Raw genomic sequence first — 15,000 nt, forward strand, 5'->3', positions numbered from 1 at the left:
ATTATTTATCACAATTTAGCAGAAAACTTCATTATTTGTCTAATTTTTGCAGAAAACTTTATTATTTGTCTCAATGTACAAGGAAAACTTCATTATTTGTCTCAATATACAAGGAAAACTTCATTATTTATCTTAATTTAGCAGAAAACTTCATTATTTGTCTCATTTTTGCAGAAAACTTCATTATTTGTCTCAATATACAAGGAAAACTTTATTATTTATCACATTTTGCAAGAAAACATCATTATTTATGTCAATTTGCTAGGAAAACATCATTATTTATCTCTATTTACAAGAAAAACAAATATTTTATCATAATTTACGAAGATTTTTATCTCAATTTACAAAGAAACCACATTATTTATATCAATTTAGTAGAAAACAACATTATTTATATCAACTTACAAGGAAAACAATTTATTTATCTATTTATAAGGAAAACACAATTTTTTATCTTAATTTACAAGGAAAACAATATTTATGTCAATTTAGCAGAAAACATAATTATTTATTTAAATTTACAAGAAAACTGCATTATTTATGTCAATTTAGCAGAAAACTTCATTATTTATCATCAATTTGCAAGAAAAACATCATTATTTATGTCAATTTGCAAGAAAACCATCATTATTTATCTCTATTTACAAGAAAACTCCAATTATTTTTCTGTTCACAATAAAGACGCCAAATATTTATCTCAATTTACAAGAAAACTTCATTATTTACCTCAATTTACAAGAAAACCATCATTATTTATCTCAATTTACAAGAAAACTTCATTATTTATCTCAATTTACAAGAAAACTTCATTATTTACCTCAATTTACAAGAAAACCATCATTATTTATCTCAATTTACAAGAAAACTTCATTATTTATATCAATTTACAAAAGAAACAGTATTATCTTATTATAATTTACAAGGAAAACAATTTATTTATCAATTTATTTATCTTAATTTACAAGGAAACTTCACTATTTATATCAGTTTAGCAGAAAACCTCACTTATTTCAATTTACAAGGAAAACTATTTACTTATCTCAATTTACAAGAGAAACACCAAATATTTATCTTAATTTACAAGGAAAACTTCATTATTTATCTCAGTTTAGCAGAAAACTTCATTATTTTTATCAATTTACAAGAAAACTTCATTATTTTGATCAATTTAGTGGAAAACTTCATTATTTATCACAATTTACAAGAAAAACTAAAATATTTTATTATAATTTACAAGGAAAACAGTTTATTTATTTCAGTTTACAAGGAAAACAGTTTATTTATTTCAATTTACAAGACAAACATTATTTACCTCAATTAGAAAAAAAATTATATATCTTAATGTACAAGAAACCTCATTATTTACTTCAATTTACAAGGAAACCCCAAATATTTACCTCAATTTTCAAGAAAATACCAATATTCATTATAATTTACAAGAAAACCTTATTATTTATCTCAATTTACAAGAAAACCATTATTTATCTCACTACAAGGAAAACCACAAATATTTACTCAATTTACAAGGATCTTTATTTATCTCCGTTTACAGGAAAGCACCAAATATTTATTAAATTTTTCATACTGACAACAAAAAAAATCATTATTATTTATCATATTTCCTATCAATATACCAATAATTTACAAAAACTTCATTATTTACAAGAAAAACATGATTATTTATTCAGAATTTACAAAAAAACATTAATTTTATTCTTTTTTTATTCCACTAGTACAAAAAACATAATTATTTATAATTTTACTAATCAACATGCCAATAATTTACACAAAAACTTCATTATTTACAAGAAAAACATGATTATTTATTCAGAATTTACTAAAACTAATATTTATCCCTTTTTTTTATCACATTAGTGCAAAAAATCATTATTATTTATCATTTTTCCTATCAATATACCAATAATTTACACAAAAACTTCATTATTTACAAGAAAAACATGATTATTTACCCAGAATTTACTAAAAACAAATATCTATCTTTTTTGTTATCTTGCCAATACAAAATCATTATTATTTATCATTTTTTCTAATCAACATAATAATTTATACAAAAACTTCATCATTTACAAGAAAAACATAATTATTTATCCAGAATTGACAAAAAAAAAATATACCCTTTTTTTTATCCCACCAATACAAAAACTATTTATTATTTTTCTTATCAGCATAATAATTTACAGGAAAACTTCATTATTTATAAGGAAAACATGATTATTTACCCAGAAAAGCAAATATTTATCATTTGTAATCATAATACCCAAGAACACCAGCTCTCTTCAGTTCTCCATATTATTAACAGCATAATACCGAATGTCATTATTAATCCCTTCGGAACCATGACGCATTTTAATATTCATTGTGGTTTACTCTTGGTCATTCATTCAGTACTGGGACACATTTTCACCTTGAGATTTGTGTACCATTAGACCATTAGGACATTAGGAAGGGTCTATGGAGGTCACAAGATTAATGGCCACAGTCTTCACTATTTTAACCCCTTCAGTACTGGGACATATTTTCACCTTGAGATTTGTGTACCATTTGACAATTAGGACATTAGGAAGACCCGGGTCTATGGAGGTCACAAGGTTAATGGCCACAGTCTTCACTATTTTAACCCCTTCAGTACTGGGACACATTTTCACCTTGAGATTTGTGTACCCTTAGACCATTAGGACATTAGGAAGGGTCTATGGAGGTCACAAGATTAATGGTCACAGTCTTCACTATTTTAACCCCTTCAGTACTGGGACACATTTTTACCTTGAGATTTGTGTACCATTAGACCATTTTTTTTTTTTTTTTAAGAGGCTAAATGGTTCTTCCCCCGATGGCCAAGGAAACAATATAATCCTGTCTTCCCTTTACTTATGTACAGTTCAGTCTATATTAGGTGTATGGTAGGTGGCCTGGCAGGGACAGACTCCCCACCATTGCAATACCAGTTCAGGGCAGCTCTCACTCTGTGGGTGATGGGAGGAGGCAGTACAAGTGGCCAAGCTGCAGGGTGTGGCTCCTGGGTCCAAGAGTGCTTTTCTGCTCTGGTGACAGCGTGAGGGGCATGATGAGGTTAAGACAACACAGTGACCGTAGGCAGGGCATGTGCAGAAGTGTCAATGAGGCAGGCCCCAGAGCACTCCTCTCTGCTCCTGGCAATGGCGTGAGTGATGCGATGAAGTTAAGACAACACATGGTGACTGCAGGCAGGGCATGTGCGGGGGCATTAGTCAGGCAAGTCCAGCTGGCAGCTCAGGAAGGAAGGATAGTGGTGGGCCTCTGGGGGTGGTGTGCTGTTTCTCGCCAGAACTCTAGGGACTGGGCATTGGGTCTTGCCAGAAGAAAGGGAAAAGGAACTCTGGAGGATGGTGTACTGTCTTGGGAGAGGGAGGAAGGTTAGAGGAGGTTACTGCCAGCCAGACTGCACCGAGCTCTGTCATCTCAGGCTCCAGAGGGGACGCTCCGTGCATGTGTTGGGTGCATTTGGACCTGTGCTTTGGCTGTGACATTGCCATTGGCATCACAAATTTATTGACATCAGGAAGGGTGTATGGAGGCAGAAGATTAATGGCCACAGTCTTCACTATTGTAATCCCCACATGAGTTTCTGAAGCTGTGTAAAATCACTTCATAGTAACCACAAGGAATAGGGAAATGCATCATGGTGCTGAAGGGATTAACCTAACCTAACCTAATCTAATCACAAGTCATATTGAAGCTAGCATTAGTCACAATAAGACCAGTATTACAATAGGTGCATTTGTTGTTTGTTGACATTTTACAAGAAAACTATTACTTATTGAAAGCTTAGAAGAAAAATGGGAAATATTTATTCTTTCTGTTTATCATACAAGTGGAAAAACAAAATTATACCATTATTTGATTTGTTTCCAGTCAAGATGTGAATTATTGACCAAGCCTAGTCTTACCTAACCTAACCTCACTGAACCTAACTTGACCACAAATGACATAGTTAGGTAATACTAGCAATGAGTTACATTTTACACCACCACCACCACCACCACCACCACCACAAAAACACCATTAATTACTCCAAGTTTATTAGAAAATGTATAATATTTATCCATTTTTATCATACATACAAAAAAAACAATAGCTTGAATAATATCAGCCTAACCTAACTTAAAGGTGGGTTCACATGTCAATTCGTGACTGAAATTGCAAGGCAGTAGAGTTTTCGACTGAATATCGGTGTCAGTCTTGTTCAGTCAATTTGCGACTGTTTACGTTGCGATATTGCGGAGGAAGGTTTGGAAATGTGGCGTTGAGATGAAGAGAAGAAGATTTAGGAGTTGGTGAGGGAAGGAGAGAGATAATCCAGGACCCTAAAAATGAATTATACAGGAAAAAAAAAGCTTACGAAAATTAACGTTTGATGAGATTGGTGTCACTCTCCAAGAACTGTGTCCGTCAATGTTGGAGGTTGAGATATAGAGAAGATTTTGGAGTTAGTGAAGGAAGGAGAGCACATCTGGGACCCTAAAAATTAATTATACCACAAAAATAAAGCTTAAGGAAATTGACGTTTGATAAGATCGCTGCCACTCTCCAAGAACTGCGTCCATCAATGTTGAAGGTTGAGATGTAGAGAAGAAGACTTTGGAGTTGAGGGAAAAAGAGATAATCTGGGACCCTAAAGATGAATTATACCACAAAAAAAAGCTTACGAAAATTGGTGTTTAATGAGATCGCTGCCACTCTCCAAGAAATGCTTCCATCGATGTTGGAGGTTGAGATGTAGAGAAGATTTTGAAGTTAGTGAAGGAAGAAGAGCACATCTGGAACCCTAAAGATGAATTATACCACAAAAAAAGCTTATGAAAATTGGTGTTTGATAAGATTGCTGCCACTCTCCAAGAAGTGTTTCCCTCAATGCAGGGTGTTGTTGGAGGTGTGGCTTGAAGAAGTGTCATGATTTAATTTGATCTCAATTGTGCAGTGTTCAGACTAGTCCAAGAAGTGTTTCCGTCAATGCAGGGTGTTGTTGGCGGTGTGGATTAAAGACATCAGGATTTAATTTGATGGTGATTATGGTCTTCAGATTAGTCCAAGAGGTGTTTCCGTCAATGCAAGGTGTTGTTGGCATGTGGATTAAAGACGTCGGGATTTAATTTGATGGTGATTATGGTCTTCAGATTAGTCCAAGAGGTGTTTCTGTCAATGCAGGGTGTTGTTGGTGGTGTGGATTAAAGACATCAGGATTTCATTTGATTTCAGTTGTGCAGTGTTCAGATTAGTGTACGATAGACACTCTTTCGTTCCTTCTACATGCAACTTGCTTAACACGACAGATGCGTTCCAAGAGACATTGCGTATTTCAAACCTGGTATAAAACAAACTTGTAATCCTCTTAAGAAACACTAGATGATAGAGGGAATGTGGGATGTGCTCCAAATCGTGTAGAAACAAACCGCGCAAATTTGATTAATTAATAATATATTTTCTGTCGCATATTAACAAAAACACGTCAATTAAACACGCATAAATCAAGAGTAACTGTACTTAACCAGGGACGTATCCACAGCCAGTTTCTTTCCTGTTGACTCTTCCGATACGCCACAGGAGCAACCACAGCTTCAGCGTCACTGGAGAAGACATCTTGGCGGGTAGCTGTTTGTTGACACTCACTCCCCGCCAAGGCACCAACTAGTCGATACCTTCCAGTCGCTGTGTGAACGTGCTCTAACTAGAAAAATTCAGTCGATACTTATAGCAACTTGCAATTTCAGTTGCATATTGACATGTGAACTGCCTTAACATATAGTAGAGTTGTAATATACACCACCACCACCACCACCACCACCACCACCACCACCACCACCACCACCACCACCACCACCACCACCACCACCCGCGTTGAATATGTTGTTTCTTGGTTCCTGGCGTGACAGAGGGTAGCTCAGCGCGTTCCTACACCTCCCTTACCCCTGTTACTCCCAGCATAGGTAAGAGCCACCCCCCCCGGCCATGGTGTGCACCCCCTACCCCCTCATCACCCTGTCGTCACCCTGTCATCACCCCTCGTCACCCTATCGTCACTGTATCGTCACCCTGTCATCACCCTATTGTCACCCTGTCATCACCCTATCATCACCCTGTCATCACCCTGTCACCCTGTCATCACTCTATCATCACCCTGTTATCACCCTGTCATCACCCTGTCACCACTCTATCATCACCCTGTCATCACCCTATCATCACCATCATCACCCTGTCATCACCCTATCATCACCCTGTCATCACCCTGTCACCACCCTATCATCACCCTGTCATCACCCTATCATCACCCTGTCATCACCCTATCATCACCCTGTCATCACCCTGTCATCACCTTGTCATCACCCTGTCATCACCGTCATCACCCTGTCATCACCCTGTCACCACCCTATCATCACCCTGTCACCACCCTGTCATCACCCTGCCATCACCCTATCATCACTCTATCATCACCCTGTCATCACCCTGTCAACACCCTGTCACCACCCTATCATCACCGTCATCACCCTGTCACCACCCTGTCATCACCCTATCATCACCCTGTCACCACCCTGTCATCACCCTGCCATCACCCTATCATCACTCTATCATCACCCTGTCATCACCCTGTCATCACCCTATCATCACCCTGTCATCACCCTGTCATCACCCTATCATCACCGTCATCACCCTGTCATCACCCTATCATCACCCTGTCATCATCCTGTCATCACCCTATCATCACCCTGTCATCACCCTATCATCACCGTCATCACCCTGTCATCACCCTTTTTTATTTATTTAGTCACCCTTTTGCCACTCGTCACCCTTTCATCATTTTCTTCTTCTTCTTCTTCTTCTTCTTCTTCTTCTTCTTCTTCTTCTTCTTCTTCTTCTTCTTCTTCCCAGTGTTTTAATTATTTTTCTTCTATTTTTTCATTTATTTCATCATTCCTTCATCATCCTATCATCTTTTTTTTTCTTCTTCTTCTTCTTCTTCTTCTTCTTCTTCTTCTTCCTACGATCTTATTTTCATTATTTTCTTCCTTTTCTTTATTTTTTTCATGTTTTTTTAATCTTTTTTCTATTTTATCGCCCCTTCGTCATTCTTTCACTCTGTCGTCATCCCTTCATCATTTCCTCTCCATCTCTCTCTCATCATCATTTTTTTTCTCATTTTGTCTTTTTTCTTTTTCAGCATCTTTTCCCTCCTCATCTCCTTTTCATCATTGTTTTCCTCTCCTTATCTTTCTTCTCTTTCTTTTCAATATTTTTTTTTCCTTCTCATATATCTCTCTCTTCTCTCTCTCTCTTCTCTTCTCTTCTCTCTTCTCCTCTCCTCTCTCTCTCTCTCTCTCTCTCTCTCTCTCTCTCTCTCTCTCTCTCTCTCTCTCTCTCTCTCTCTCTCTCTCTCTCTCTCTCTCTCTCTCTCTCTCTCTCTCTCTCTCTCTCTCTCTCTCTCTCTCTCTCTCTCTGTTTCTTTATCAGTAAATATTCAAATACACTTGCATTTCACCTTCTCTATTTTCTAAAGGCTCTAGTTGAAGTGACGCAGGTTTTTAAGGGTGTTTTTAAGGTTCTAGTGACAGATTAACAAGATTTCTAGTTGAAGTGATGGAGGTTTTTAAGTTTTTAAGGTTCTAGTGACAGATTAACAACATTTCTACTTTCCAAAGGCTCTAGTTGAAGTGACATGGGTTTTTAAGAGTGTTTTTATGGTTTTAGTGACAGATTAACAAGATTTCTACTTTGTAAAGGCTCTAGTTCAAGTGACATGCATTTCTAAGGATAATTTTAGAATTGTGACAGATTAACAACATTTCTACTTTCTAAAGATTCTAGTTGAAGTGACTTGGGTTTTTAAGGGTGTTTTTGTGGTTCTAGTGGCGGATTAACAAGATTTCTACTTTCCAAAGGCTCTAGTTGAAGTGACATAGGTTTTTAAGGGTGTTTTTATGGTTCTAGTGACAGATTAACCACATTTCTGCTTTCCAAAGGCTGTAGATGAAGTGACGTTAGTTTTTAAGGATGTTTTTACAGTTCTAGTGACAGATTAACAAGATTTCAGCATTACACACACACACACACACACACACACACACACACACACACCTCTCTTTAAAACTTCTAAATCACCATATAGAAAATTCATTCTAAACATTATTTCCCTATTCTAAGTTCCCATCACCATCACTTCCCATCATCCCATCACTACCAGCTCCATTCCCCCATCTCTACCCCTCCTCCCTTTCTCCCCCTTCCATGGTGTCATATCCTGGCTGAGGGTGGTGTCAAAATAGGTGTTGTAAAGCTGTTGTAAATCTGTTGTTGCTCGAATTTTTGTGTTTGATAGCATGGGATGAGGGGAGGTGACGTGTGTGTGTGTGTGTCTGTGTGTCTGTGTGTGTGTGTGTCAGTGCGTCTGTCTGCCAGCTCCTCTACTTTCCAAAGGCTCTAGTTGAAGTGATGTGGGTTTTTAAGTGTGGTTTTTGTGGTTCTAGTGGCAGGTTTTGAAAGGCTCTAGTTGAAGTTACAATACTGGTGAACTCTTGCATTAGAGGTGGACAGAATAGTGGTGAAGGATTGAGAGTACTGGTGAACTCTTGCATGAGGGAGGTGGACAGAATAGTGGTGAATGATTGAGAATACTGGTGAACTCTTGCATGAGGGAGGTGGACAGAATAGTGGTGAATGATTGAGAGTACTGGTGAACTCTTGCATTAGAGGTGGACAGAATAGTGGTGAATGATTGAGAGTACTGGTGAACTCTTGCATTAGAGTTGGACAGAATAGTGGTGAATGATTGAGAGTACTGGTGAACTCTTGCATTAGAGGTGGACAGAATAGTGGTGAAGGATTGAGAGTACTGGTGAACTCTTGCTTGAGGGAGGTGGACAGAATAGTGGTGAATGATTGAGAGTACTGGTGAACTCTTGCATGAGGGAGGTGGACAGAATAGTGGTGAAGGATTGAGAGTACTGGTGAACTCTTGCATTAGGGAAGTGGACAGAATAGAGGCGAAAGATTGAAAATACTAGTTAATTCTTGCAGTAGGGAGGTGTTGCGTGGTGTTGTGTGATGTTGTGTGGTGTTGTAGGTAAATATGGAAGCAAAATAACTATCGGTGTTGTAATTTTGGTGTTTATGTTTGCTTATATCATTATTTTGCTTGTTTTTGCGATGGTGTTGTCACAGGGAAGGTAGAAAATTGGTGTTGCTGGTGTTGTTGTTGGTGTAGTTGTTGTTGGAGTGGTGTTGATAAGACAAGAATGTTCACTGGTGTTGCTTGCAGAAATGGGCAGTTTGGTGTTGTTTTTGGTGTTGTGGTGTTAAGAATCCAAGACAGTGTTATGGTGTTGAAAAGTCAATCGGTGTTGCTCGGAAAAGAAAAAAATATTGATGTTATTGTTGTTCATGGCGGTGTTGAAAGATTTTGTGGTGTTGATGCTCAGTTACTGGTGTGTTGATGGTGTTATGGGTGTGTTGGGAGGGAAAGAATGGTGTTTTGGTGTTGTTATTGGTGTCGGTGGTGTTGAAAGGGAAAGAAGTGTAATTTGGTGTGTGTTTTGGTGTTGGTTTAGGTGTTGTTGGTGTTGTGATGGTGTTGGAAGAAGTTGAAGGGTGTTATGGTGTGTGTGTTGGTGTTGTGGTGTTGAAAGGGTCAAAAGAAGAAGTTATGGTGAGTGTTTTGGTGTTGTTATTGGTGTTGTGGTGGTGTTGAGGGTGTTGTCATGGTGTTAGGAAGAGAAGAGAGAGTTAAGGTGTGTGTATTGGTGTTGTGGTGTTGTTAGTGGTGTTGAGGTGGTGTTGGGAAGGGAAAGAAGGGTATTTTGGTGTGTATTGGTGTTGTGGTGGTGTTGGGAGGGGTCAAAAATGTTATGGTGTGTGTTTTGGTGTTGTTATTGGTGTTGTGGTGTTGTGGTGGCATGCATCACCACACAAGACAGGGAAAGTTTGTTTATTTATTTATTTAATTATTTATTAACATGTTTTGGATTTAATGAACTACAGAATTTTTTAGACATTTTTTTCATTTTTTAGACATTTTAATTTTTAGACATTTCAGTTTTTAGACATTTCAGTTTTTAGACATTTCAATTTTTTGGCATTTCAATTTTGTAGACATTTCAATTTTTAACCATTTTAGTTTTTTAGACATTTCAGTTTTTAGACATTTCAATTTTTAGACATCTCAGTTTTGTAGACATTTCAATTTTTAGACATTTCAGTTTTAAGTAATTTCATTTTTTTAGACATTTCATTTTTTAGACATTTCAGTTTTTAGACATTTCAATTTTTTTAGACATTTCAATTTTTTTTGACATTTCAATTTTTTTTTTACATTTCAATTTTTAGACATTTCAATTTTTTAGACATTTCAATTTTTAGACATTTCAGTTATTTAGACATTTCAATTTTTAGACATTTCGTTTTCTAGACATTTCAGTTTTTAGACATTTCAATTTTTTGGCATTTCATTTTTGTAGACATTTCAATTTTTAACCATTTTATTTTTTTAGACATTTCAGTTTTTAGACATTTCAATTTTTAGACATTTCAGTTTTGTAGACATTTCAATTTTTAGACATTTCAGACATTTCAGTTTTTAGACATTTAATTTTTTAGACATTTCAGTTTTAAGTCATTTCATTTTTTAGGCATTTCAATTTTTAGGCATTTCAATTTTTAACCATTTTATTTTTTTAGACATTTCAATTTTTAGACATTTCAGTTTTAAGACATTTAATTTTTAGACATTTCATTTAATTTTTAGACATTTAATTTGTTCTTTCCTGTTTTTGTTTTAGGCATTTAATTTTTTTTTCTATTTTTTCCTTTAAATTTTTAGACATTTGATTTTTCCCCTTTAAATTTTTAGGCTTAATTTTTTAGGCATTTATTTAATTCTTTTAGGCATTTAGTAAAATTTTAGGCATTTATTTGATTTAGTCATTTAGTTAATTTTGGGCATTTATTTAATTTTTTTTGGTATTATTTTATTCTTCTAGGCATTTAGTACATTTTTTAGGCATTTATTTAATTCTTTTAGGCATTTGATTAATTTTTTGGCATTTAAATTTTTAGGCATTTTTTTTTTTTGGCATTTAGTTAATTTTTTAGGCATTTATTAAATTCTAGGTATTTATTAAAATTTTTAGGCATTTATTTAATTATTTTAGGCATTTAGTTAATTTTTTGGCATTTATTTAATTATTTTAGGCATTTATTTGTTTTTTATTTTTTATTTTTTTTTTTTTTTTCTTTAAATTTTTAGGCATTTAATAATTGTTAAGCATTTAGACATTTTTCAGGCATTTAGTTGATTTTTAGACATTTTTAGCTATTTAGTTAATTTTTGAGGCATTTATTTAATGTATATAGGCATTTAATTAATTTTTAGACATTTTTTGGGCATTTAATTAATTTTTAGGCATTTTCAGGCATTTAGTGTATTTTTAGGCATTTTTAGGCTTTTAGTAAATTTTTAGGCATTTATTTAATTTTTAGGCATTTTCAGGCTTTGTGTATTTTTAGGCATTTATATCATTTTTAGGCTTTTTTGCCATTTGGTTAGTTTTTAGGCATTTTTGGGCATTTAGTTAATTTTGTAGGCATTTAGATAATTTTTAGGCAATTTTAAGGTATTTAGTACATTTTTTAGACATTTTAGGCATTTATTTAATTTTTTTGGCGTTTAGTTCATTTTTTAGGTATTTTTAGGCATTTTTAGGCATTTAGTTTATTTTATTAGACATTTCTTTTTATTCCTTTTAATTTTGTTTTCATTTTTTAGGCATTTCTTTTTTTTAGGCATTTAGTTAATTTTTTTTGGCATTTTTTGGGTATTTTTTAGGCATTTAATTAATTTTTTTGAGTTTTCATTTTCCCTTTTATTTTTTCCTTTGAATTTTTTAGACATTTCATTTTTTTTTTTTTTTTGGTTTACATTTTCATATGTCTTATTTTTAGGCATTTATTTCATTATTTAGGCATTTATTATAATTTTTAGGCATTTATTATATTTTTAAGGCATTTCATATTTTAAGTAGTTCATTTTTTAAGGCATTTATTTCATTTTTAGGCCTTACATATTACAGGCAGTTCATTTTTGGGGCATTTATTTCAATTTTAGACATTTATTACTATTTTTAAGGCATTTATTTCAATTTTAGGCATTTATTACAATTTTTAAGGCATTTATTTGATTTTTAAGCCATTTATTTTATTTTTAGGCAGTTCATTTTTAAGACCATTTATTTCATTTTTGGGGCATTTATTTCTATTTTAGGCATTTATTTCAATTTTTAAGGCATTTATTTCAATTTTTAAGCCATTTATTTTATTTTTAGGCATTTCTTATTTTAGGGAGTTCATTTTTAAGACCATTTATTTCATTTTTGGGGCATTTATTTCAATTTTTAGGCATTTATTACAATTTTAGCTTATTTATTTCATTTTCAGGTTATGACACCAAAATATTCACCAATAAAATCAATTAATTAATAAACAGAATAACTTTATGTGTTGACCAGGAAGAAATATTAAGATTGTTTTATTTATTTATTTATTTATTTATTTATTTATTGATTTATTGGTTTATCTATTTTAATTTGTATTTTAAAGTGAAGGTTACGTTAGTTTAGTCTATATTTTTCCCTCTTTTTCTTATTAATTAAAGGAAAAATGGGGTTAATAGGTTAGGTTAGGTTAGGTTTGGTTTGGTTTGGTTAGGTTAGGTTAGGATAGGTTAGGTTAGGATAAGTTAGGTTAGGATAGGTTAAGTTAGATTAGGATAGGTTAGGTTAGGTTAAGTTAGGATAGGTTAGGTTAGGTTGGTTAGGTTAATTTAGGTTAGGATAGGTTAAGTTAAGGTTGGTTAGGTAAGGTTAGATTAGGTTAGGTTAGGATAGGTTAGGTTAGGTTAGGTTAGGTTAGGATAGGTTAAGATAGGTTAGGTTAGCGTATTTGATGTTTTTTTCCTTTTTTCTGATTAACTAAAAGAAAAGATGTAATTTTATTATTATTATTGTTATTATTATTATTATTATTATTATTATTATTGTTATTATTTTTTCTCTTTCTTATTAACTAAAAGAAAATATTTAAGGGTATGTTAGGTAATGCTTTCTCTCTCTCTCTCTCTCTCTCTCTCTCTCTCTCTCTCTCTCTCTCTCTCTCTCTCTCTCTCTCTCTCTCTCCTTAACATTACTTTATTTAATGCATTCTTTATCTTATTAAGTCAAAGAAAAGATATGAAGATTTTATTACTATTATTATTATTATTTATTATTATTATTATTATTATTATTATTATTATTATTATTATTATTTTTCTAGTAGGACCTCAATTCATGAACATAATCTATTCTCTATTTATTTATTGATTTATTTATTAATTTATTTATTTTGAGTTTTAAAGTGAAAATAAAAATTAATGACTTTTCTTTCTTTTTATTTTCATTTTTTCTTAATTTTTCTTATTTTTCTTATTTTTCTTATTATTTTTCTTCATTTTTTCATTTTTTCTTTCCTTTTTTTCTCACTCATTTTCTTTCACATTTTTTTAGGCATATAATTATTTTTAGGCTCAATTTTTAAGCATTTCAATTTTTTAGGCTCAATTTTTAGGCATTTCAATTTTTTAGGCTCAATTTTTAGGCATTTCAATTTTTTAGGCTCAAATTTTTATACATCTCAATTTTTTAGGCATTTCAATTTTTTAGGCTCAAGTTTTAGGCTCAATTTTTTATACATCTCAATTTTTTAGGCTCAATTTTTAGGCATTTCAATTTTTTAGGCTCAATTTTTAGGCATTTCAATTTTTTAGGCTCAATTTTTAGGCATTTCAATTTTTTTAGGCTTAATTTTCAGGCATTTCAATTTTTAAGCATTTCAATTTTTTAGGCTCAATTTTTAAACATTCCATTTTTTAAGCTAAGTTTTTAGGCTTCAGTTTTAAGCATTTAAATTTTTTAGGCTCAATTTTTTAAGGTAAATATTTTTAGGCTTAATTTATTAGACATTTCAATTTTTTTAGGCATTTAATTTTTTAGGCTCAATTTTTAGGCATTTCAATATTTTAGGCTCAATTTTTTAGGCTCAGTTTTTTACTCAATTTTTAGGCATTTCAAGCACAATTTTTTTAGGCATTTCAATATTTTAGGCTCAATTGAAGTGTGGCTAAAATATCTCTGTGTCTCTGTCTCTCTGTCTCTCCAAGTATTTAGGGCACAGAATAGTGAAAAGCTGATAGACGCTTATAGTTAAGGTGATGGGACTAGATTGAAGCCACCAAGAGCCATTGAACTGTCTCTAAAGTGTCTGTGTGTCTCTGTCTCTCTCTCTCTCCAAGTATTTAGGGCACAGAATAGGGGAAAGGTGATAGACGCTTATAGTTAAGGTGATGGGACTAGATTGTAGCCACCAGGAGCCATTGAACTGTCTCTAAAGTGTCTGTGTGTCTCTCTCTCCAAGTATTTAGGGCACAGAATAGTGGAAAGGTGATAGACGCTTACAGTTAAAGTGATAGGACTAGATTGTAGCCACCAGAACCCTTTGAACTGTCTCTAAAGTGTCTGTGTGTCTCTCTCTCCAAGTATTTAGGGCACAGAATAGTGGAAAGGTGATAGACGCTTACAGTTAAAGTGATGAGACTAGATTGTAGCCACCAGGAGCCTTTGAACTGTCTCTAAAGTATCTCTGTGTCTCTGTCTCTCTGCCTCTCCAAGTATTTAGGGCACAGAATAGTGGAAAGGTGATAGACGCTTATAGTTAAGGTGATAGGACTAGATTGAAGCCACCAGGAGCCATTGAACTGTCTCCAAAGTGTCTCTGTCTCTCTGTCTCTCTGTGTCTCCAAGTATTTAGGGCACAGAATAGTGAAAAGCTGATAGACGCTTATAGTTAAAGTGATGAGACTAGATTGAAGCCACCAGGAGCCATTGAACTGTCTCTAAAGTGTCTGTGTGTCTCTCTCCAAGTATT

General features: G+C 33.6%; 1 protein-coding gene across 9 annotated transcripts in view; it reads left to right on the forward strand.

The window, feature by feature from the left end:
- The window catches only part of LOC123505755 (DNA-binding protein RFX2-like), an 80,238-nt gene that overhangs the window by 23,272 nt on the left and 41,966 nt on the right, over nucleotides 1–15,000 (forward strand). For 7 of the 9 annotated variants that reach the window (XR_006675248.1, XM_045257474.1, XM_045257466.1 and 4 more), the window contains one exon: nucleotides 5,931–5,984. The exons of the other annotated variants lie outside the window; for them this stretch is intronic. Coding sequence is in view for 6 of the 7 variants with exons in the window: in XM_045257474.1 (XP_045113409.1) it covers nucleotides 5,931–5,984 (54 nt within the window). In the remaining variant the exon portion in view is untranslated. The remainder of the gene's footprint in view (nucleotides 1–5,930; nucleotides 5,985–15,000) is intronic. 9 annotated transcript variants of the gene reach the window in all.

This window comes from Portunus trituberculatus, chromosome 2 (genome assembly GCF_017591435.1).
Source record: "Portunus trituberculatus isolate SZX2019 chromosome 2, ASM1759143v1, whole genome shotgun sequence".
NCBI classification, from domain to species: domain Eukaryota; kingdom Metazoa; phylum Arthropoda; class Malacostraca; order Decapoda; family Portunidae; genus Portunus; species Portunus trituberculatus.